This window comes from Orbicella franksi, chromosome 2 (genome assembly GCF_964199315.1).
Source record: "Orbicella franksi chromosome 2, jaOrbFran1.1, whole genome shotgun sequence".
Taxonomy (NCBI): domain Eukaryota; kingdom Metazoa; phylum Cnidaria; class Anthozoa; order Scleractinia; family Merulinidae; genus Orbicella; species Orbicella franksi.
In genome coordinates this window covers 7,529,951-7,553,199 of record NC_138146.1, presented here as the reverse complement: position 1 = coordinate 7,553,199, position 23,249 = coordinate 7,529,951, and the positions used below count along the sequence as shown (strand labels likewise).

General features: G+C 37.4%; 1 protein-coding gene and 1 long non-coding RNA gene across 2 annotated transcripts; one reads left to right on the top strand and one right to left on the bottom strand.

Moving 5' to 3' along the window:
- Positions 1 to 89: 89 nt before the first annotated feature.
- Positions 90 to 23,240, bottom strand: LOC145479903 (uncharacterized). Its single transcript, XM_081458381.1, has 8 exons — positions 22,894 to 23,240; positions 20,928 to 21,170; positions 20,117 to 20,189; positions 19,051 to 19,149; positions 17,561 to 17,677; positions 16,036 to 16,204; positions 2,324 to 2,720; positions 90 to 2,133 (listed from the first exon to the last, which is right to left on the bottom strand). Exons 1-8 carry the CDS (start codon positions 23,022 to 23,024, stop codon positions 1,857 to 1,859), a joined length of 1,506 nt encoding a protein of 501 aa, XP_081314507.1. The 5' UTR covers positions 23,025 to 23,240; the 3' UTR covers positions 90 to 1,856.
- On the top strand, positions 4,880 to 13,777 carry LOC145479952 (uncharacterized). The gene is made up of 3 exons (XR_014048487.1): positions 4,880 to 5,231; positions 7,416 to 7,496; positions 12,961 to 13,777. It is a non-coding gene; the product is annotated as an uncharacterized LOC145479952 (long non-coding RNA).
- Positions 23,241 to 23,249: the final 9 nt, after the last annotated feature.

The window sequence follows — 23,249 nt, the reverse complement described above, 5'->3', positions numbered from 1 at the left end:
CGTGTTCTAGCAAAGTGAATGGTTTTTTGTGCACTTTTGATAAACAACATTAACCGAAACTGGTCACAAGAGAGGCTTCAAATGACTGACAACACGCGAATTAATTGTGAATCAAGTTTTAATACAGTTCTAAAAATAACCATTCCCTTGAGCACAAGTGGCAATTACAAATTATATTTACTACATCAAAATACACATTTTTCCAAAATATAGTTACATGTAATTAGTTTACTAAAAACGCATCGCAGCAATTACAAAACAAGCCTGTTTACACCTGATGCCAATGCTCGAATGCGTTTTGGAAAATAAAATTGCCGTGTGAACCGAACTATAGACGAGGATTTAGATCAATATTTACGGGCTCCTCGCTCGCATCAGGTTTAAGCTCGTTTTCCAGCCGCTTTGGGTGACTGGTTGTCATATATTCTTCTTACAAAACCGCATCACGGTTGAAAATCGAGCCCACATCAAGCCATGTGATCACAAGTTTTCTATTTCACTAACAAATTTTTGGGCGAGATATGAGTGACATGACGTCACAACCGTGTTGAGTTTGATATCTAATCAGCAAAAGCGTTGTATAACCATAATTAAAACAGTAGCTAGTTTCCATAATTTATCATATAAAGTATTCAAAACGCGCGGGAAAAAAACTTGGAAAATAACAAATCGCAAAATAAGCTCTCTTATGCAAATAGTTTAAGTGGCAATGTTTACAACCAGAACTGTTTGCAAACAACAACTGAGAATGAGCATATCCTAAAACGAACATATCGATGTGAATATTAATTGTTTAAAGTTACATTAAGTTATTTACATGAATTGAAATTAAATACCAACCCTAATAAGTTTTAGCAAATAATTATGCCTTACAATTATCATTAATATACTTACTGTTTAAATATTCAATCCTGCCGTTATTGTAAACAGCTTCTAATAAAATACATTTTTAAGTATCAGCCTTATAACAGGTTATTATCAAAACCTAGAAATAAAGTCAAGCTGGGTCAACCCTTTTTGGCCTCGAATACGAACGATATAAAATGACATCATATATGATTAAATGAGCATAAATTACCCGAATCTAAAACCAAGGAGGTCTCGGGCAAAAGTTTCAAACAAGAGTTTCCAAACGATAACTATGGGAGCCTTGATTTCGGCAGAGAAAAGGGTTACAACAAATTTTATTGCTTTTGTAAACAGGCTGAGAGTATAATATACGGTTTGCCTTAGTTGTTCATGGTTTTTTCGCCATACCCAAATTGGTAATCACTCAATATGACTGGAGTGATAGCTCTATTAACTATTTTAACTGAAATAACGAGTACAAAATGATGTTAACAAGCCAAGTTTGCCATATCTCGTTGACGTAAGGAAATTTCACCAAATATGGGTAAGATGAACATCTAATCGTCCAAGTTTGGTACGCTTCAGCGACATATCAGTCTGGTCTGGTCTCGCCATGTGTAGGAAAAATATTCTGCGAAACGCAGTCGAGCAAAAATGAGAAACATGGCTCTACCAGATTCACCTGAGATCTCGCCCTGACGTACCACGACTTGATATACTTAGTGGTTCCTATTAGCAGCAGGAGCAAAAATTGTATTGATTAGCAGTCAGGTTCTTGCCTCGAAAATAACTGCGTTCGTTTTTTTTTTTAAGGGTTTTCATTTCGCAATGTCGGTAACATGCACAGTTTATGATCACTTATCCAATTGATCAATCACAAAATAACTTATCCTAACTAACCATCTAAACCGCCACCTGGAGCAGCTCCACACCCCGGCATACGCGCCGCTTTCTGAAACACTTGACTCGCGAAGCACCTCGAGCGAAGCATCTTTAAGCAAAGCATCCTAAACGGACGTATCACCTGGTCTGTGCCCGTTGCGTTGTGAGAACTTTCTAGTGCCGGGAAAACTGTTATTTGCGCCTTGTAAGCTGTGTGCAAACAGCTGCTCTTGTCTGATGAGTAAACTGTTGAAGAGGGCGTCGAACCTCGAGTCCATGTGCTCGAGTAAGGCCTGGAGCTTAGCGTCTACTCTCCCCATGATCCTTTTCTCCGCGGCGTAGATGTTTGTGGTGATGGAGTTGTACACTGATAGACATCCGGGACATCCACATTCAGTGCACCTGTTGAAGAAAGCAAACGAAGCTTAGTGAAATAAACTATCATTTATTATGGTCCCCAGTTATACAACTCGTCTTCCTGTTCCCAATTTTCCCTCTGTCAACATCTTTACTCGCTTCACTGTATTTCACTGCATTCCCCTGCCGACACCTCCACCCCACCTACGCCAGTGGCATCTCTATCCTCTCTTACCTGGCTTTATTTCCAGGTTCTGATCCATCAGACTCTACCTTTTCCAATGGCGCGGGCGCCTGCTCAGCCATCACTCGTTCAACAGCACGTCTGTCCTCTAAACAGAACGACTGAGCCCGCGGGTTAAGCTGAGCCTGCGTTGGCACTGGAAACGCGCTCCCGAGGGACACTGGTCTAGATTTCCGCACCATGTTGCGACTCGCACGGACACGTGACTGTAGGTATGTTTCCCAGCGGTGCTTGGCGAGCGTGGGTGATTCTGGTATGTCTGTTTCGCCATTTTCCGCCGGCAGTGAACCAGGGCTGTTAGCTGGTTCTGCTTTCTTGTCTACCATGAGGCCTGCTAGCATGTTAATAAAACCTTCATCGCTTTCCGGACTGCCTGGCAAATCTCTTCCTGCAAGGAAAAATTCCAGTTAGTAGGAAAATGAGATCATTGGTACCATTCCATGAATTAGTAGTAATGACCACTGGAAAATATCAATAGATATTTGGTGTACGGAAATACACAATCACGAGAGTAACGATCTCTCTGAGAGCTTTAAAGTTATATGCAACTTCACCGTCTTATTAACTGCAGCAGAACAAAGGCATAAAAATTAACAAGTAGGTCAGGCTCGTCACGCATTCCTGGTTGGGAAGAATGCGTGACGAATCAAAAGAACGTTTTGCGCAGGAGACTAGTCTTCACACGGAAGCAAATATCTGAAAGTCATCTCTTCTTCTCCTGAGAGGACCCTGGGAACGAGGTTGCCGTATTACCCAATAGGCCACGTTCGATATATCAATATTGTGACATGGCTCCGAGGCTTTCGGGACAAACTTCCATATTTGGTGTTGTTTTCTTTGTATCCAAGTCTCTTTTGGGATTTGAGAGATAAAAGAAACTTAAAAAAATTTATAATTTTGAACCAAAAGCCTCGGAGCCATGTTAGAATATTGATATATCAAACATGGCCTATTAAAGAGATAATCTTGAATAAGATGTCTTTTCGAAGATTATCGAAAAACACGTAGCCAGCTGTCTTCTTAAGTTTTTACATGACAACAACATGTTATATGAGTATCAATCAGCCTTCAGGTCAGGTCACTCTACAGAAACAGCTCTAATCAGACTTACGGATCACATCCTGAAAAACATGGACAATGACGAAGTGACCGGTCTGGTATTTATAGATTTTCGTAAAGCTTTTGATGTTATAAATCACGAACTTCTTCTAAAAAAGCTGTCTATTTACGGTGCAAGCCCTCCGTCTGTTGCCTGGTTTAAATCGTACCTGTCTCAGAGAAAGCAATTTATTACATTAGGGAAAACCACATCTGAACAGCTGACTATCAGACAGGGCGTTCCCCAAGGATCAATATTGGGACCGGTGCTCTTCCTCCTGTTTGTCAATGACATGCCTCTAAGCGTTCACAAGTCAACTATGGATATCTATGCAGACGATACCACCTTGTCTTTAAGCTCAGACTGGAAAGCTATTCCTGCACTAAACAAATCATTAACAAAGGACTTGACAGAAGTTGAGAAATGGGCTAGTGAAAACAAAATGTTTATAAATACCAAGAAAACCAAAGCGTTGTTGGCTACGGGAAAGCGTCTGCGCAGACGTATAACCCATGACGCAGGAAAATTTGAAGCTAGGATGCAAAATGCAGAAATTGAACAAGTTGGTAGCCATAAACTTCTTGGAGTGATAATCGACGAGAACGTAACTTACGAAGCACATGTTGACGAACTATGTAACAAACTTTCAAAACGAATTGGTCTTCTACGCCATATAAGCTGCTACTTGAAAAAGAATCAAAAATTGATCTACTATAACGCAGTAATCAAACCACTCTTCATGTATGCAAGCACAGTATGGACATCGTGTAACAAAGAGGCACTCGAGAGAGTTCTCCGTATGCAAAAACGGGCTGCGCGTATTATTCTTGCAGCACAACGTACTAGTCGAACCGTCACTTTATTTAATAAGCTAAACTGGATCCCCTTTTACAAAGAAGCTTATATAAATCGATGTGCACTGGCCTACAAAAGGATAAACAGAACTTTACCTGAATACATGAACACATCTTTAAGGAAAAACTCTGACGTCCATTCGAGAAGTACTAGAAATTGTAATTTAAATTTATTATGCCCCTCTCACAGAAACGCCTCTGAGGGAGGACGCACTTTCGCCGTCAGAACTATTAAAGATTGGAACAGTTTACCCCGGTCTTTAAAAACAGAGAAGTCCGTTAAATCGTTTAAGGCTAAATTATGTAATACAATTCTTAACTCTCAGAAAACTAATGGAATTTTTTAACTCTTACTATTTGTAGTATGTTTGTAATTGTAAGTCCAGTTTATTATTTGTAACCATTTTTAATAGTAACTTAATTAAGTATTTTATTGTAAATAATATCGTATTTTAGCATTTTATTGTAAATAATATATTTTTAGCATTCTGATTATTTTAAGCTGAGGGCCCCAAGTTTATCAGTAACTTAAGTTACTGTCACGGGTCACCCTCATTAGATAAAGTCTTTCACTTCACTTCACTTCACAGTCAGGTCGGAGAGTTAAATATCACTTATAGATATGCATATCATCCAGCGATTTGTAAGATTACATAGAAGTCATACATTTGTTTGCGATATAAAGAACAGTGTAGCGTTGCACTTTCGTCCTGCGTGGCAGACATGTCTAGCACCTTTTGACCAATTGTATGTGTTGTTGTTTCTTCCAATGAAAATGCGTTGTGATCGTGTCCTCTGAGATTATTTTACTAGGGGACGGGACGGTGTTTGCCAGTTGAAAGCTCGAAACCTATCGATTGTGACTTTTATCGTGAAGGTGTTTTGCCGGATCTTTCTGCATGTTCTGAAACACATTTACAGCTGCCTTTGAAGCTTAACATTGTTGGTAAGAAGCTTTGTGAAGTGTAGTGTATTGTATTATGTTGTTTGTAGAAATGGAGTGAGCAGTTTATATGGCTCAAGTCTACGAAGCCATTTCGACATGTTCATCAGCAATCTAAGTTTTGTTGATCGTGTTGCTTTCAAGCGGCACGAACTAAGCTGGCACTAGTTTGTATAGTCCACACTGTTGTGTTTTGCATTTTGCAATTAAGATCTGCCTCCGTCACGGGCATAAATAAACGCTGTCGTGCAGACAGAGCAAATTTTCACTCAGCTTATTACCACCTTGTATCGCCAAATGCCACCAAATTTACAGCTTAGTTGGATAAAAATGCTATAGAGCAAAGCAAAAACAGTAGTTTCGAAATAAAGTGCAGGATTGCAAGGATTGAAATTGGTTACAGTTCAAGAAATTTGAGTTTAGTTCAGGATCTCAAGAAATCGAGTTTACCATTCTTGTGACAGTTTGAACTTTCGAGCCTTTATTTTGTCTGGTATTTCTTTGCTTCTATTAGTATTGGGAATGATTTCTACCGATTTTAAAGTAAGCTTAAAGTAATCTCCTGGGCACAATCATGAAAACAAATGTACAATACATTTCCCTGAATGTTTCCTACCAAGCACAGTCTCTAAAAATAAATTAAAATAGGTCATCATGCTTGCAAAAGAGATATGATGTACCAGTCTTACCCTATTTTGCCAGGTCTTTTAAATAGTACTATTCATTTATTTTATCACTCTGCATTACATTTTGCGGTGGCTGGAAGGTACAGTTTTTTGATGAACTTTGATAGGCATACATGAATTTTTGAGCATAAGGAACAACATAATAAACAACTTATGCAAAAGAATCAAAAATAATCCAAATAACATACAATCCATGAGTAATGATTTCGTTTTTGATGCTATTGAATAAGTGTAAAATTCTGCGCTTGAAGCGTTCGCAATATAGTGCTAAGGAATCACCAGTTAAAGTCAGGGTTGTTTGTCCTTCTGTTCTTCTTTTCCTCTGTTGTTGACATGCTACCTTTAAGCTGTTTGTTACGAAGCAGTATTTTGTAGGCACACAGTGTGTATAGTCATCATGTGAGGCTGCTTCAAGAAGTGCTTGCCTAGGTTTCCTTTTCTATGCGGCTGGTCCAATTAGTACATATTATAGTTCACCACTGAATTTTCTCCGATTCTTATTGGTTTAAATTGATCACATGATGCAATAGTGTTCATCCGTGGAGAGACACTATCAGCCCATAGTGCCTGTCCAAGGAAAATACCCAGATGGATAGTACTCGTCCGTGTAAATGTTTCTGTAAAGAAGCGGGCTTACAGAAAGTAAACAATTGAAATATATTAAGTGGGTTTTTGTCTGTTTTCTTTTTCAAATTTTACATTTGGCTTCAACAACCTTCCATGGCTTTCATCTAAAAAAGTTGAAAACAATTCAATATGAATTTTGAACTGGCGCACGGAAGAAAATTTAGTGGTGAACGATAAAGACAATAGAGTGTTAATGTCTCGGAACTATCGGTCTGATAGTTGTCCCTTGGAAATTTGATGTTCTTAAAACTAGCAAATATTTGTTTTAAGAACATCAAATTTCCATGGGGCAACTATCAACCAATAGTTCCTTGACAGAAACACTCTGTTGTTTAAATAGGGATACATGCTAATACCTTGTCATGTCTTCATTAGGTGGCATTGCCGTTATCTCTTTGTGTCAGCTCTTGTGTGAGGAACATTGCCATTCTTGTTATCTTCTGGAGAATTTATTCATGTTTTTGGATAATTGGGTTTTTTTGTTCTTTTAATGAAAAAACAATTAAAGAAGGAGAAAACAGTTTGTTTATCTACTTGTATTTTTATTCTCAAGGATGTCTTTTATCTCTTGGTAAGTATGATGTAGTTCTCACCAGCTAAACTTTGCCACTAGAGATTCAGTCTGTTCTGTTTTGGTTTCATTGTCAGTTGAAATAGACTTTAAAAACCTAGGTCTTGATAAGATAGTCATACTCCTGCAGTTGTTTCTGATTGAATTTTGTTTTCTTTTAAATTTCCCTTTACAGAGGAACAACTTTTAATCTACAAGGCTGTACATGTATGTTATTTTAAAACAGTCAGTGTAACTTAAAATATAATTGCATTTGTGTGATTTTGTGTGTAACAATAATGCTTTGAATTTCTGTTTTTGCAGGAATGGATGATCATCATGGGTTGGATGAGGGCAAACATGCCCAAACTGAAGAAAGTCGTAGTAGAGAAGGAACTAGGGATGGTGAGCATCAGCCCTTACCATGATATGTATCAGTTGCCATGCATTGATAACATTTTTAGAGTTGTGTCTTGCCAAAATAATTCATTTTTTTGTTACCTGTACGTAATTGGGTCTTAACTGTAATGGCAGCACTTTCACAAGAATTTTAGGGCTTATGTCCTCATATTATGCTTCAATATCTGGTTAGCTTATGAGTTTTTTCTTGTACACTAAGTACTCCAGCAATACTAAGAAGAACATTGCAAACCAAATGTGTTAGAGGAAGCCAACTATTATGTATTAGAGAAAGCCAACTATTATGTGTTGGAGAAGGCCAACTATTTTTCAAAACACATCTTCTTCGCACCTGGATAAATTAGCCAGTTTCTAGTTTTTAATTCCTTTTCATCCCTGCTATGAAGGCTTAAAATTTAGCACCGGGAGTGTTTAGTAGATGGAGTTTCAAAATCTTAAGGAAGAAGTGATTGTACAATACCACTTTAATGCACAGCTTATTATCCTTGTGTATCCATTAAACTAGTCAACAACCCATTGTCTCCACTAGAACAAAATAATTTTGTTTTTAAAATTGATATAAATTAAATAAAAGTCTCAACTTACCGGTAGTTTGGGAGGTTCTGTGGTATATTATAGGTTAAGGTATAGATGTATGGCAGTGACACAAGCAATTTTTGCTGCATGTTACACAGAAGATATTTGCATATCATATGTAGTTATTCAAGCATTTGTTGCAGTGCACATATTTTTTCTATTCTTTGTTGTGACTCTTATTTAAAACCCCAAGAGCTGTGAACAAGACAGCTTGTAGGAAGTTGAGCTTTCTGTGTTAGCAAATGACAACCTTAACTTAAATGACAAAACTGGTAAACCATACATGTACAATTGCCCCTACTGTATTCTACATGTATACTTACAGCCTGCAAAGCACTCACTTTCTTTCCTGCAATGGTTTGGGGCACAACAAACATAAATGAATTAAGAGAGGTTGAGGAGTCGAGGAGGCAGAGTAAAGAAAACTTTTGGATGCCATAAAGCTCTTAGAATGAGCTTGACGGCTATTAATGCAGTGTTCGAACGACACTAACTTTCTTGCTAATTTGCCCTTTGGGCAACTAGTTCTGTTTTTGTTGGTTCCCAATGTGTCTTTTTAGTTGCCTACCTAGTAGACTTTTGTTGCCCATTAGCACTCACGAGAAAATTTCAACTTGCAGAAATGCTCAACTTTTTTATAAACTTGCCTTCTTGTTTTGGTGTTGCAACAGTGATTCATTGGGTGATTAATCAGTCTTAGAGGACATCACTCACAAGATTTTAAACATCCACAAACTGTGCCCACACATTTTGATGAGACTCCACTTTTCTAACAAATAGACCCAGTGAAGCACTTTTACTGGTCAAATACGATGAACCAACTGTCATGAATGAAAACATAATTCATGCCCAGAAGCACATCATTATCATTAATATTATTGTTATTATTTTTGTTGTCATCATTGTTGCTTTTATTGCTATTTTTATTTATTATTATTGTTATTATTAATAATTGTCTTTTTAACTATATATTAAGGAATGGCAAAAAGATGGCTCAGCCTGTACTTGTAGTACCTATTTTGTATTTGTAATCATAGATTAATAAAACTGCTTCTCTTCCTCACCAGAGATCAGTCGGGGAGTAGCTTACAATCCTGACAACAGTGCCCCATTTCTTTTTGAGTCACAACAGTAAAACTTATAGCCAAAATATTGCCGTACCGTACAATTTGTGTGGAAAGACTTTGACACAAAAGTTATTTCCAAATACTGTTGCAAAATGCATCTTTGAAAATTCAATGAGGTTATCAAGCATTTTGTAGTATTTTAAGAACTAGGGATTAATGCTTTTTATGGTTCGCACGATCACTAATCGACTAGGCACTTTTATTTAGCAAGCTTTGGGGCAAGCTTCTCACAAAATTTGGGTTCATGGCTTGTTTCGGAAATGAGAGTCAATTGTAGAAACTTTCAGTCAATGTTAGAGTTGAGTTTACATGTCTTTGACCTTTAAGTTAATACTTCTGAACTCCTGCTCGAATGATTTCCCGGAAACTTGGGCATGGTTTGTATTAAGTCAAAATAAGCTGGTTCCAGAAATTGAGTAAAAGTATGCCAGCAAAATTTTTTTTACTGGTAGTGTTGTCCAAAAAATGGGGTCCAGTCAAACACCAGTAAGAATAAAAATATTATCCCCAGTAAATGGAATTAAGTAACATTATCACCGAGTGAAAGACAAACTATTTCCCAAAATTTCTTAGCCAATCCTTCAAAGCCCCAAAATTTATGTTGCAAACTTTGACATGGGGTAGTGTGCCCACAATAACTGTAGAACCACCTTAAGTAATGATGAAATGGAATCAATAGAATAACCATGATAAGAATGGTGTTACCCTTTTGATACAATATTAATAACAAACAGTGGGGCTTAACTTTTCAAAATTACAGAAAAACTCAAATTGCATCTAGGGCCATCAGATCACAGTTTTCAAGCAACATACATTTAAATAGAAAGGAATTGTTAGCCAAATTAACTTTAACTAAAAATAACAGACTCTTTAAAAATAAAGTGGTTTGCTATTAAACAGTTAAAAAACAGTTCCTTTATATTGCTATATGTAGAAACATAAAAAATGAAAAGGGTTTGTGAAACACAACTCGATACACCACCACCACCTACATAAATTATGATACTCTCCCATGTAGATGTGGAAGGAAAACACCTTGTTTTCACTCTAAGAGGAATTGGAGTTTACAAGCCCTGAGAGCAAGCCCTGACAGTTGTTCAGATTGGTTTCTTTGGAGTTAATGACAATAAATTGATTAACACCAAATTAATTAAGAGAGCACTCAACAACCAAATTGATGCAATTTTGTTGGGTTCTTCATTAGGCCGTTGTTGTTGTTGTTGTTGTTGTTGTTTATCATGACAGAACTCAAAAATGATATTGTTCGTAAAATGCTTGACAGTGGCCATATAAATGAGTAGTTTTATGGACGTTATTTTGAAGATATGCTGTTGATGGACAAACCAAATAAATCGGACATGTTTTACAGTCAACAAATTTGAAGATGGCTTGATCCATTTCCTGGACATTTCTCTGAAAAGAACATCCATTGACATTTAAAGGAATCACACAAACACTAGACAGAATGCCTTGTTTTCTAGTCAAGTACGTTGACTTAGCAAAATTACTTGGGTTAGGCCTTGTTGCAGCAGCCTTCTCGTATATGTGAAATAGACTCTCTCATTCAGAAACAAAGAACAATGATGAAAACGTTCTGTTGGGGAATGGCTTTCCTAAATCTGTGGCTTCTAATCTTGTGAGGTGTTTCAGACACAGTAACTCGGAACCTAGAACATCTTATCCCAATAACAACAAGACTATGAGTTTTAAGGATTTTAAATTCTAATGTGGGGTTTGGGATTGGCAGTAGTTTTGCTAGGCTAATGATGTAATTTTGAAAGCAGATGGGAGCTCCTCTGGGGGGCCTGTCCAGGAATCCCCATCAATGTCCCAGACCAAAAATGTGCTTTTAATTATTACTTAATCTCATGCAGGAAGGAAGTGATGTCTGAACAGTTTTCATTGAAGTGCCTTGAAACCAGAACCAGAGTATTAACAATATTACAAACAACACAACAAAGAAAGTACAGGATGCAAAACAGAGCACAGTGATGCAAACCCAAATGCAAGTTAATTTTGAAACCAAATTGAAAATTGCTATGTAGAGTGAGACGGGTAACTGCAATCACAACTGGTGGTTTGCTATTTGCGTGAAAAATTAGCAGACATTAAGTTGAAGGAAGTGACTTTATAGAGAAGTCCATTTGCATCATATTAATCAAAAACTGGTTTTCTTAGTTAGGTATAGAAATACAGTATGTTAATAAGTAGTTTCTAAGAAATCGATTTTGAAATAAAAACTAGCGCTAAAAAGTCACGACGTTTCGACCTCTACGAGGTCATTTTCAAGTGAGTAAATTTTCTACATTAGCATATAGCCATAAATATGTTAAAAACAACTTATAATAGATAAAAATGTGGCGAAGGCTAAAATGTGATAAAATATGTGGAAAAGTGTTAAAAATATACAATGGAAAAATAAAATAATCTTAGCAAGAATTGCCCTAAACAAATAATTTGGCGCGAATTGAATCGCACTGTTTGTTTAGCATTGATTTCAGTTCTTTGATAAAAAACATTTCAAAAATAAGGCAGCCAAATTTGTTCTGACACTTTCTTAAGATTCGAAAACTCTGTGTGATGTCTTCTGGCTCCATATCGTGCTGCTCTCTGAGGTGGTTTCCGATTGCCGATCCTTTGTGTTCTTCAATTCGTTGGTGTAGGTGTCGGCACGTGTAACCGACATAGCCTGCATCACACAGGCCACACTGAAATGAATACACCACGCATTGTTGACTCACAAGAGGCTGCTTGTCTTCCCTGACCTTAATTTCATCCTTGATCTTTCTACTTGTGTAAACTGGGCTAATATCTGCGTTGATCTTCCGACTGAGGTCAGCCAGCTGTTTACGTACTACGTTTGCAGATTTCTGGTCCTTGTAGGGCAACACGATTCTGACTGGGGCTTCTCTTTTATCAGCCACTCGAGTATGTGAATCCTCGGACACTTTTGATTCAATAAATCTGCGAATGATTGACTGCACAAGGTCGTCAGGATAGCACAGTCGGGAAAAGATCTCTTTAAGGCGTTCACATTCCTCGTGAAAAAACTTCCACTTTCAAAATACAGTATGAATATTTATAATTTGAATTATAATAATATTACTGTTGTACTGTAGATTATAATTCCAATGCTCTTTTTAAAAACTGATTTCAGTTTCATTATGTAGTTTGGTGCTTTGGGCCCAAAACAGCAGCCTGAAAACGGTCCTTGTAAGTTGATAAGCCCTCGAGTAGGCAGGAAGTTTCAAGAAATGGTCCCTGAAGAGGCAAAGGGCCGACTTCAGACACAACTTAAAGCGAGTTTCAATTAGTCCAGCAAATTTATTTCACTCTCTGTAGGAGGAAGGTAAATTCCTAAAGATAAACATGAAACGAATTACTACAAATAACTAACTGAAGACGGCAGAAAATTAAGAGGAAAATACAAACAGGCGATAAACTAAACGGCTTACCAAAATGCTTGCAACGGGGTTCAGGGAACCAAGAAGATACAAGTGTACCGGACGATAAACTAGCACTAAATGAACATGAAAGGATAACACAAATATATACGCAACGAAATTTACATACGACGCGAGAAAAAAAGCGTGCAGAATGTGAAAAAATACTTTAACATACGGAACAAAAAAGGACACAAAGAAAACACGAAATAGCCGTAACAGGCCCCTTCACAGAAAGTTTCAGTTTTCCACATTATTGTTGTGTCTATTGATGAAGTAAATCCCTCTCCATATTTTTAATAGCCTGGCCAAACCATACCTGAAGGCATTAGATGATATGATCGATGAGGAGGAGGGGGAGTTAGAAGAAGACAAAGAAGAAGAAGAAGAACAAGAGGATCAAGAAGAACAAGCGGAAGGGCAAGAAGAACAAGACAATGATGATGAACACCTCTACAGAAAGTTAATAGAGGATGAGTTTAGTGACAGTGATAAAATCAGAAATTTTTTCGTAGATTTTTTAAATTTTTATCAGGATTTCTTTAACAGATGTATTAATAAGTAATAATTAAGTAAATAGAGGATGAGTCTGAACTTGTTTTGATTGTTCTACATTTACAACAGCTTATTCAAATTAGCCCAAGCTCAAAGGCTGAGGAAAATATGTCATTACTTTTTTTTACTAAATGAACCACAAATCACTGTGTTGCCTGTGACTAGTTTGTTGGATCTAGATCTAAGGGACAAAAGAGTGACAGAACTTTTCATCTTTGTAATAAGAACCCAGTCACAGTCGTGCCTAGCTAACTGTGTCCACCTTCCTTGGTTTAAATAAGCTAATCAAAATGCATGAATGGTGAAAATATCAAGCATCATGTAACCTGTTGATCAGTCGACAACTCCACCTCTCACATTTCTTTTCATAATTTGGATTTGCCAGATTTGAATGGAAGCCATAGGAAAGTTGTTGAAAACATGTCAAAAAATGATGAAAAAAAAGTTAGTTTGGTGGCCTGTGTTAGAAGTGCACAACTGTAAATGCAATGATAAGTATTATATTAGTATCTCCAAAAGGCATTTATCTGTCAAAAATAGAATTTCTCAAACTAATTCTAACTTTGGTTATTTTGCCGTTCTAACAATACAAATCTCAAGATTATAGTGGTTTTACAACACAGGCTAAAAACATGCCCTAAAATGTAATTTTCGAAAATGTTTGGATAAAGCAACGGTTTGTATCATACGTGAGCATTGCAGATAATTCAAGCCAATTAATTCAAGGTCACAAGTCAGATTGTTTTGGTTCGCCCGTGTGTAGAAAGATCTATAAGATTCCAGTTGATAGTGATAATGGTAATTATGCCTGCTCATGAAAACACCAGTTGTATAAATTCCAGTCTAGCCATAAATAAATAAAAAAAGATTTGTAATCTTCTTTGTCATAACTGAATTATGTTATTGAACTAGTATGAGGTCCGTGTTGGTAAAACATTGGTCGAGTTCTTCGCCTTGCAACGTTACGGCGAGATCCATAGACTTGTTAAAAAAAGAAATACCCGTATCAGTATCCGACGTAAGTTTCATTCCAGGTTCAATGCTAAATTCCTGAGGGGTGTGCCTACAAACGAGGACTAACAATAGAGCTATAAATCAATGAACATAATAAATCCCTCTAAGATTCTCTAACCGAAACAAGTGATAGGTTGAGGTATCACTGAATTCCTAATTTTCAACCTTCTGCTTCATTTCATCGTCTCTCCCGGTTAATAACACGCACCCGTTGTAGCTAGTTCCAGCCGATCCCAGGAATGCAAATCTCATTAGCAGTCAGTGCTCTGTCTGATAACCATAACGAGTACTTTTAAGGGTATCAAGTCTTATATCGGAGATTCGGTGATATTTCTTTCTAAAAACAAAAACTGAAATAGTGTTCAACATAACCTTGCTCAGCACGTTTGCGAAAATCTATTGGTTCCTTTCAGAGGTTTCTTTAAGAGCACTCGGCTAACCTCCAGGTACGATTTCCGTACAGCGCCATACATTAATTATGTATGCAACTATCTCAAACTATCACATTATACTCAAACAGCAATCGTGAAAAGAACGAGTCAGTCAAAAAATTGCATGCATAATTAATGTAAGGGGTGGTGCGAGAATCTTGCCAACCTCCCTGTCAAAATAAGAGAGCCCCTCTGCCAGTTTTGTCCACATAGTATAACTTCCACTGACAGAATCGCTATGATTACGATGACGACCACAAAGTGCTTTGTGGTGTATTGAATAGGCCACAAAGCGCTTTGTGGTGTTTTGAATAGGCCACAAAACGCTTTGCGGTGTTTTGAATAGGCCACAAAGCGCTTTGTGGTGTGAAAAATTGGAAAAACCAAATTATTTCAGAAAATAGCTGTGAGACATTTGCGAGTAAACGAGCCATCCAGTTTTCAATGTTAAATCCCAAAATAAAACACCACATAGCGCTCTGTGGTGTTTTGAATAGGCCAGAAAGCGCCCTGTGGTGTTTTGAGTAGGCCACAAAGCGCTCTGTGGTGTTTTCAATAGGCCACAAAGTGCTCTGTGGTTTTTTTACTACTACTGCTGTTTTTTAAAGCAAAGCGAACTAGGAACAGTTAGAAAGCACTCTGGCCATAAAAATCTACTTGACAAGAAAATTTCTGTAGTAAATGTTCGATGCTACAGGAGACGGCTTACCCAAAAAGGTTCAGTCAGCCTCAACAAACTTATACTGAGAAGAGCGCTTTCGCGAACCGGATTTCATGTGAGTGACAACATTGGGAGTAGAGAAATATTGCGCAGATTGAGTGGTAGTTTTACAACACCGAAACTAAAATTGGGGACACTGCTTCTCAGAAATTTTGTTTTGCCTCTGTAATATCGTTAAACGATCTGAATAATTTGAGGATAATCAAAGCGCGGAGTTTAATATTGGCTGGCCGGGAACACGCAGTTCGCAAACCGGAGAGCAACCACTGTTTAAATCTTCGATCGAACTTTCATGTTGAATTTGAAACTGAAAATACACTAAGCGGTCAATTTCCGATAGAAATCTTGTGAGGTAAATGCCATTCTTGCACATAGTCGCTGCATATTTACGTTCAGAGTAACTCTGGTTTAGAGTAAAGACATACAAAGTCAAATACTACTTCCGTACGCTACCCCTCCAAAAATCAATTTTGCTCGAAGACCGAACTGCAACGGAGTTTAGTTACCGGTCTTATGCTGCGTGTTATTAGATAGAACGCATGATATGATTGGCTCCGTATATCACATTACGTCAGAGGACATGTCTGCTACATAGGACATAACTGCAACGGTACAGAACAGAGTTCCTATCTAAAATATAAAACAACAGATTCCCACCCATTCTTTCCGCTTTCTCCTCTTCGTCTAGTTGTTTGGCTCGTGCCATCGCTTGCGATAAGATACTTGTTTCACTTCCCGATAAACTAGCAGCGCCAAGATTTTCAGGCCGTGGTCCACTGCCTACACTGAGGGACCTGGCACGATCTACAGCACGACTGCTTTGACTCTGTCAAACATAAACCAATCAATTAGCTATGGGGCGAGGTCACAATATTTTACGAAATTCTGTTGATTTCCGAGCATTATAAATGAATACGACACTCATGCAAACTACTGCGTGGAATCCGTTTTAAAATTCTCCAATTTTGCCCATTAGACTTTTCCATAATTCTTTTTGGTCCTTTTAATTATTGCAAAATTCCAGTTCATTCTATGACCAGGTTGGTTAATTAGTGCTGAAATTACCTAAAATTGTATGACCTTGGGGATGGGGGTGGAAGAGTTGAGAGGGGGAGGATTACTTTTTCTTCTGTTTTAAAGCTGTACAGGTCATTTCCGCTGGGTGTGGTCGTTTATCCTGGTTGTTTTCATGTGCATGCTCCCAAGGGAAAAAGATGGTGCCTGGTACATTTACCTATAATTCTTAGCGGACAAAAAAAAACCTTAACAATGATCATAGAAACTTACAGAAAAGTTCTAACATCTTTAAACCCAACATGCACAATTTCGTTAGCACATGTACAAATATTGCCAAAAATAATATGGCTTTCCTTCCGCCTAGTGTTGGCTGTGTTAGGTTTGCAAAGTGTTGTGATAAAATATGTATAATGTGAAGTATGTATGAAATAATCCATATTTGAACTGCGGTTGTAGATGAAAGTGAAGAATGATCATCGCAGTAAATTTTCCAATTTAAGCAACTGGAAAGAAGAAGCCTGAAAAAAATCAGGGCTTCAACAGGATTCGAACCCGTGACCTCCACGATACCAGTGCGATGCTCTACCAACTGAGCTATGAAGCCACACATCGGGAGCGAGGTCAATTAATTGAGTTCATATCTTCCCGTGAGGAGTAAAATGATGTGAAGTATATATGAAATAATTCATATTTGAACTGCGGTAGTAGATGAAAGTGAAGAATGATCATCGCAGTAAATTTTCCAATTTAAGCAACTGGAAAGAAGAAGCCTGAAAAAAATCAGGGCTTCAATGGGATTCATATATACTTCACATCATTTCACTCCTCACTGGTAGATATGAACTCAATTAATTGACCTCGCTTCCAATGTGTGGCTTCATAGCTCAGTTGGTAGAGCATCGCTCCGGTATTGCGAAGGTCACGGGTTCGAATCCCGTTGCAGCCCTGATTTTTCTCAGGCTTCTTCTTTCCAGTTGCTTAAATTGGAAAATTTACTGTGATGATCATTCTTCACCTTCCTTTAAAATATGTGTAGTCGCCATCTTTTTTCCCATTGGGATTCACACTGTAAGTATCACAAAATGGGGTACCACTAGCATGGAGGGAAAATGAATCCTTTCAAATTTAGTGCAAGCATGCACTTATTATAATTCTTTTATCTTACCACTTGCTTGCTTTCCATGGCTTCCAGGAGCTGCTGAGCCTCTGGGGAGAGTTGTTTGCCCAAACTATCTAAATAGCTTCTCACATTTGCTACATCCACTTGGCCTGGTATTAAACCCTGAGAAATGTTATGTAGACAGAGTACCATACATGAATGAACTTCAAATTAAAAAAAAAATACACTGTTTCTCTCTTCGGATTTTGATAAAATTAATGCCCACCTGGTAATTTTGCTACATATTAAGTTCAAATTCTGATGAGAGTATGATTCTTAACTGTTATTTCATGGTCAAACCATCTGCTATTTACTCCCTTAAGAACATCTCCATGCACAGCAAGCACTGTGTCAGGGGTGGATGACACATCATGGTTGCAAACAAGCATCACATATGTGGCATCCATTAACAAGAAACTAAAACTATCAAAAAAAGTCTTTGCTTTTACCAAAGTCACCCACGGACAAGAACTTATACCTTAAAAGTACTGACACTTGCTTCAAATGGGATAGTTAGGCCATTCCAGGTTGATCCCTCTCCCCCCATTACTGACAGTGTTTTAGTCACACCTCAACTATATAACAGTGCCAATTTAATATATTTTATTGTAGTTCTGGGTGGAGAGAGACACTGTGAGAGTAAATTGTATTTGACAATAAGGACCACAGCACGAGGACTCCAAACTGACTCCAATCTGAACCTCTTAACCTGGGCAAATGTTCCACTACCACAAGCCTTATCAGTTGTCAGTTGTTCAAATTTCATCTCCTACAGTATTGTTTTCACGAAATTCTTCTAAAGCCTCTTAAGCACCTTCACGCTGTGTTAAGTTATGTGGGCATTCTTGTTCATCTTGCTTCTCGGAGAATTTCTTCACGATAAAATTTTCACATTATTTTGTACTCTAAAGATGATTTCCAGTCTGTACTCCACACTCTCAAGAGTTTGTTTTCGTTTTTTGTAGTGTTTCATGTAAGACATCACAAAATGTAACATTTTGCAACAACTTACATGAAGGAAATTCAAAGTTTCACGTCAACTGCCATTATGGATTTGAAGCTTCATGCTTCATTCTTTCTCATATCACTTGATGAAACAGCTTCACAGCTGTAAAAAACAATGAAACTGTTGGAAAAAGAATTTGAAAGGCCTCAAAGATAGGGTATGTGGTCCATAACAAATAACATTGATTCGCAGAGTGAGACTTATAGACATTAGGGTGCCAAGACTGGGTAGTACAGACTGGAAATCATCTTTAAGACAGAGGCTAGGAGGTTTGGGATAGAAGTTACTAGCTAGCCTAAGAAACATGAATAAGGACTAATAAATATAATTACTGAGTTTTTTTGTGTGTGTGTTGGGTGTAAATCTGGGAACATCCTGAAAGGTAAAATACAGTGAGAGACTAAACTATATTTTTTTCGAATTCAAAGCAGAGTTTAAACACAAAACTCAAACTTACATAATTAAATACATGATTTATTAGTTAACTGACCTGTAATGGAATCCCAGATGTAGCAGGTGCAGTTAGTCTAGCAACTCTCACAACAATTGTCTGAAGTCTCATGGACTGCTCTTCAGGGTATGATAGGAACTGGAAAGGAAAATACAATATTTTCTTGTTAAATAACACTTCTAGCCTTCCCCAAATGTGCCAGCAGCTAGAGAAATTGTGCCCCCAGTCTTGAAAATTTGCCTTTGGTGGACTCTGATCTGGTACAGCAACACAGCTCTAAACTTTACTTCTGTCATTAATCTTCCCAAAATTATGTGACACAGAGTGCAGAGGAGCCCAAATTTTACAATGAGGACCGCTTAAGAATAGACCTCCCATGAATATGGTTTGCCAAAACCTTTTCAAAATATTATACAAAAGAAAATTGCTTGCACTCATTTTTCCTTACCATGCTTACTTCTTAATTCAGGGTGCAGGGATGGCGCAGTGGTGAGAGCGCTCCCTCCCACCAATGTGGCCCGGGTTCAAATCCTGGACCTGGTGTCATAAGTGGGTTGAGTTTGTTGCTGGTTCTAGTCCTTGCTCTGAGAGTTTTTCTCCAGGTTCTTTGGTTTTCCTCCCTCCACAAAAATCAACATTTCTAAATTCCAATTCGATCAGGAATTTGAGGGCCACAGGTTTGTCAGTCATGAGACTGTTGTTTGTTACCCCCGTTAAACAAAGTTAATTAATTAATTAATTATAATAATTTAATTAATCAAAACAAAGTTAATTTACTTAAATGTGTAGCAGACGATTTCAGTTAAGCTTTCTTGAGACAACTTTGGTGTTCACAATTTTGCTATGAGTGGATGCATAATTTAATAACTTATACGGGCAGAGTTTTCATGGCCATAAATTGCAAAAAAAAAATACTTATTGAACTTATGCATTTGGTCTGCTATGGGGAACAAGTACTGTTCCCCTATTGCTTGTTGTACAGTAACCATGAAAATACACAGTAATGTTGGTCATCTGATGTACTAATGGTGACTGGAATCATTAGCTAATGGCAAATTTTCTCATTACAAAATTATCGAACACAGGTTAGGTTAAGGATGTTTACCTTCACCAAGCAACGGCATGTTCCATGGATGAACTCAGTCAGGTCAAACTCAGTCTCAAACAATGATACTTTTCTACATCAAGAACAAAACAAAAAACAAATTAAAATTGTGAGCTCTACGATGCAGTCTCCAGAGCCGTAGACAGGGGAAAAGTATGACTGAGGTAAGCTAAGGTTCATGGTTAAATTGTCTTCCTAGGTATTTAGCAGTGTTTTTACTTTTCCCCTTCTAAAACAGAACAAAACAAAAAAAAAAAAACATTTGAAAAAATTGACTGAGGCAAGTACCTCATGCTGGCTATGGCCTGGTCTTTCTGACAGTTCCCATTTTGGTTACACGATTTCCCACAGACCATTTCAATTGTTTTATTATTTAATATCACTTACAGTACATGTATTACATAATATTTACAAGTAGAGTGGAGTTGAAAGCAAATAGTCATTAATAAACTTCATGTCATCTGAGTGAAGCAAAATGGTATCACTGCACAGTCTGTATCACCAATAATCATGCTGAAACTTCCTGATTGCCGAAGATCACTGACATGTTCTGAAGATTACCAAAAACCAGCCAAGGGTTGTCTATGATAAAGACCAAAAACTGATTGCCAAAACCCAAGGACCTCCTGTTCTAAAAAGTGAGACCAATTTAAAATCTAAAATTAATACCCTAGGAACAGATGATCCACATGTAGATCAAACACCTCTTGATCTAATACAAAAGATCCCAAATCAATGCTTTAACACCTCTACACATCTATTCAAACTGAGTAAGTCTGACTCTTTCCTAAGATACACAACTAAAGTATACCTTCCTTTCCTGATAGTGAGCATAATTCCCCTTGCTGTTTTTTCGTAATTATCATCAATATAAAGCTCAACATTCCTTGCTTCGGAGACAATAACAATGTTCTTGATGTAGAACTCTTGCGCCATAGGATGCGCTGTGAAACTCATTTCACACGGCACCACATCACTGTGTGGTTTTGGCCGTGTGAGAATCACACCCGCTCCTGCCGACTGAACACAACCAACAACAAGCTGATCTTGGGCTCTGAAATAAAGACGTGCAAAATTAATGAAAGTTCCTTTATCTTGTATCACTCAATACTGTACATGTAAAAGAAATATGCATATGATTGTACACTTAGTTACCCTAATATTGTGTACATGTACTTTTGAACATTTGGTATCTGATAACAGGGCTGTCATTAAGGGCCGTAACACCTGTTACGGCTGAGTTCACTCGGTGTTACAGGTGAAGATGTCGATTGATGTTACGAACATGCTACACTTACCTAATTTATTTTTAAACATTTCCCTGTTGAAATAAACATAACTGTTTCTTGGTGTCTTGCCTCCTTGGTTCTACTATTTATATTTTACTCTGGAGATGAACTTTCAGTTTGCTTAATCGTTGTGAATTACATTTAGATGCTATGAAAATTCATCAAATTTTCAGAACCTCAGATATGCTATTTTCCCACGCCAGGTTTGTCACGCACTACAGACAGAAAAACATCTGTTTGTAAAGAAGTGGAAAGGAATTATTTACCGTGCAAACAAAGCGCTGGTAATTAAGGTACATTTGCTGTGTGTACTTTGTTACTTAAAGAATTAAAAGAATCTTGCTACAACCCAAAAAAGAAAATAATATTATAATCTGACTCACAAAGGATAAGCGCTATGTCCTTTGTCAGAATTTACATTTCTTTGGGAACTTTGCAGCAGCATTCCTTCACAAGATTGGCATATAAATTTTACCCTTTTGAACTTAATTGTCATTCTTATAAGCTGTCAGTCTTTCAAAAAGAAAGAAAATTTCTCAGCTACCAATAATTCCCAATTAACACATTCTCTTCCGCACATTAAGAATACATTACACACCCACAGTTTATAATTTCGAATTTACATGAGAAAGATTAAGAAAAATGGAGATTCCAATCAACTATGGTTGAACAAGTATAGAAAAAAGCTGAAAAAACCCTTTTTGTCCTTGTTTACCTCAGCGTAAAGATAAACATTTACTTGCTCTGAAGAAAATTAATATTGACTTATGTCAAAAGATAAAGACATAGGACAAGCGTGTTTTCATAGTAATTAGAATAAATAATCATTTGCAATCATTTTTCAAGTCCAGTGATTTTTGAATCGCATTTAGAAATACTTCTAGTAAGATTCATTACTTAGTACTTCAGTTAATTAAAAACCAGGTTTAAACATTTTTATAGCGTTTGTAGACAATGCATTGTTTCACGACGTCGGATTATTATCACAAAATTACTTGGTTTAAACCTAAACAATCACACCTATTTTTAACCAAAAGAAAAAAAATTGATTGGATCGCGTGACAAAGAACTAAGCTAACGTTCTACGAGCGAAGACCCCCTAATGTTTTCACCTAGCATGTGTGTTTCTTAATTTCCTTCTCAAAGCTAAAAGGTTAAGATTAAAAGAGACTGCTAACATAGATTAGACTTTTAATCCTACCTACGTACTACTTATTAAAGGCGATCTCGAATTGTTACATTTTGTTTATTTGCGCACCACGGGGATTAATTGAATAAGCCCGTTTTCGGTTAGCTTGAAACGGCGCCATCAATATTTGCTCAGTTTCGCCACTGGAACAAATCGATACAAGCTTAAAACGCTACTTTGCCGATGGCAAATTAAACGGTTTAACATTGATAGCAAACAAAATAATTCATCTTGTACCGTTATGAGAAGTAAGGTTCAAAATGAAATGAATGAAAACTTAAAATAAGTTATAATCATACCTTGTTTCACCATCGCCGACGACATGGAATACGGCTGATTGTACAGCTTGTACATCCAATCCTTCAGGGTAATCCCAGGAGAAAGCTATCTGAAATCTTGCCCAAAAGTTTGATAGATCCTCCAGATCCATTTACAAGAAATCTTATCGCTTGTGCACTTCTCAATTCGATCGTTTGTTTTCAGCGATGACGGATCGAGCTTGCCCACACATGGCGAACGAGCGAGCGAGAACAACGAAACTTAATCCTTGTAAACAAAACAAAGAATTCTCGTTGTATTTATCGACGTAGCATCCAGTTTGTTGAGTTTGTTTTCGTTTCTGTTGTTCGAGCCTCAAGGCAAACAATCACTATTC

Excerpts from the sequence above, each read along its gene's own strand:
- LOC145479903 (XM_081458381.1), bottom strand. The coding sequence starts at position 23,024 with ATGGATCTGGAGGATCTATCAAACTTTTGGGCAAGATTTCAGATAGCT. Across the intron at positions 21,171-22,893 it reads GTCGGCGATGGTGAAACAAG|AGCCCAAGATCAGCTTGTTG; the intron begins GTATGATTATAA and ends TCTTTATTTCAG. Across the intron at positions 2,721-16,035 it reads GGAGAAAGCGGAAAGAATGG|GAAGAGATTTGCCAGGCAGT; the intron begins GTGGGAATCTGT and ends TTTTCCTTGCAG.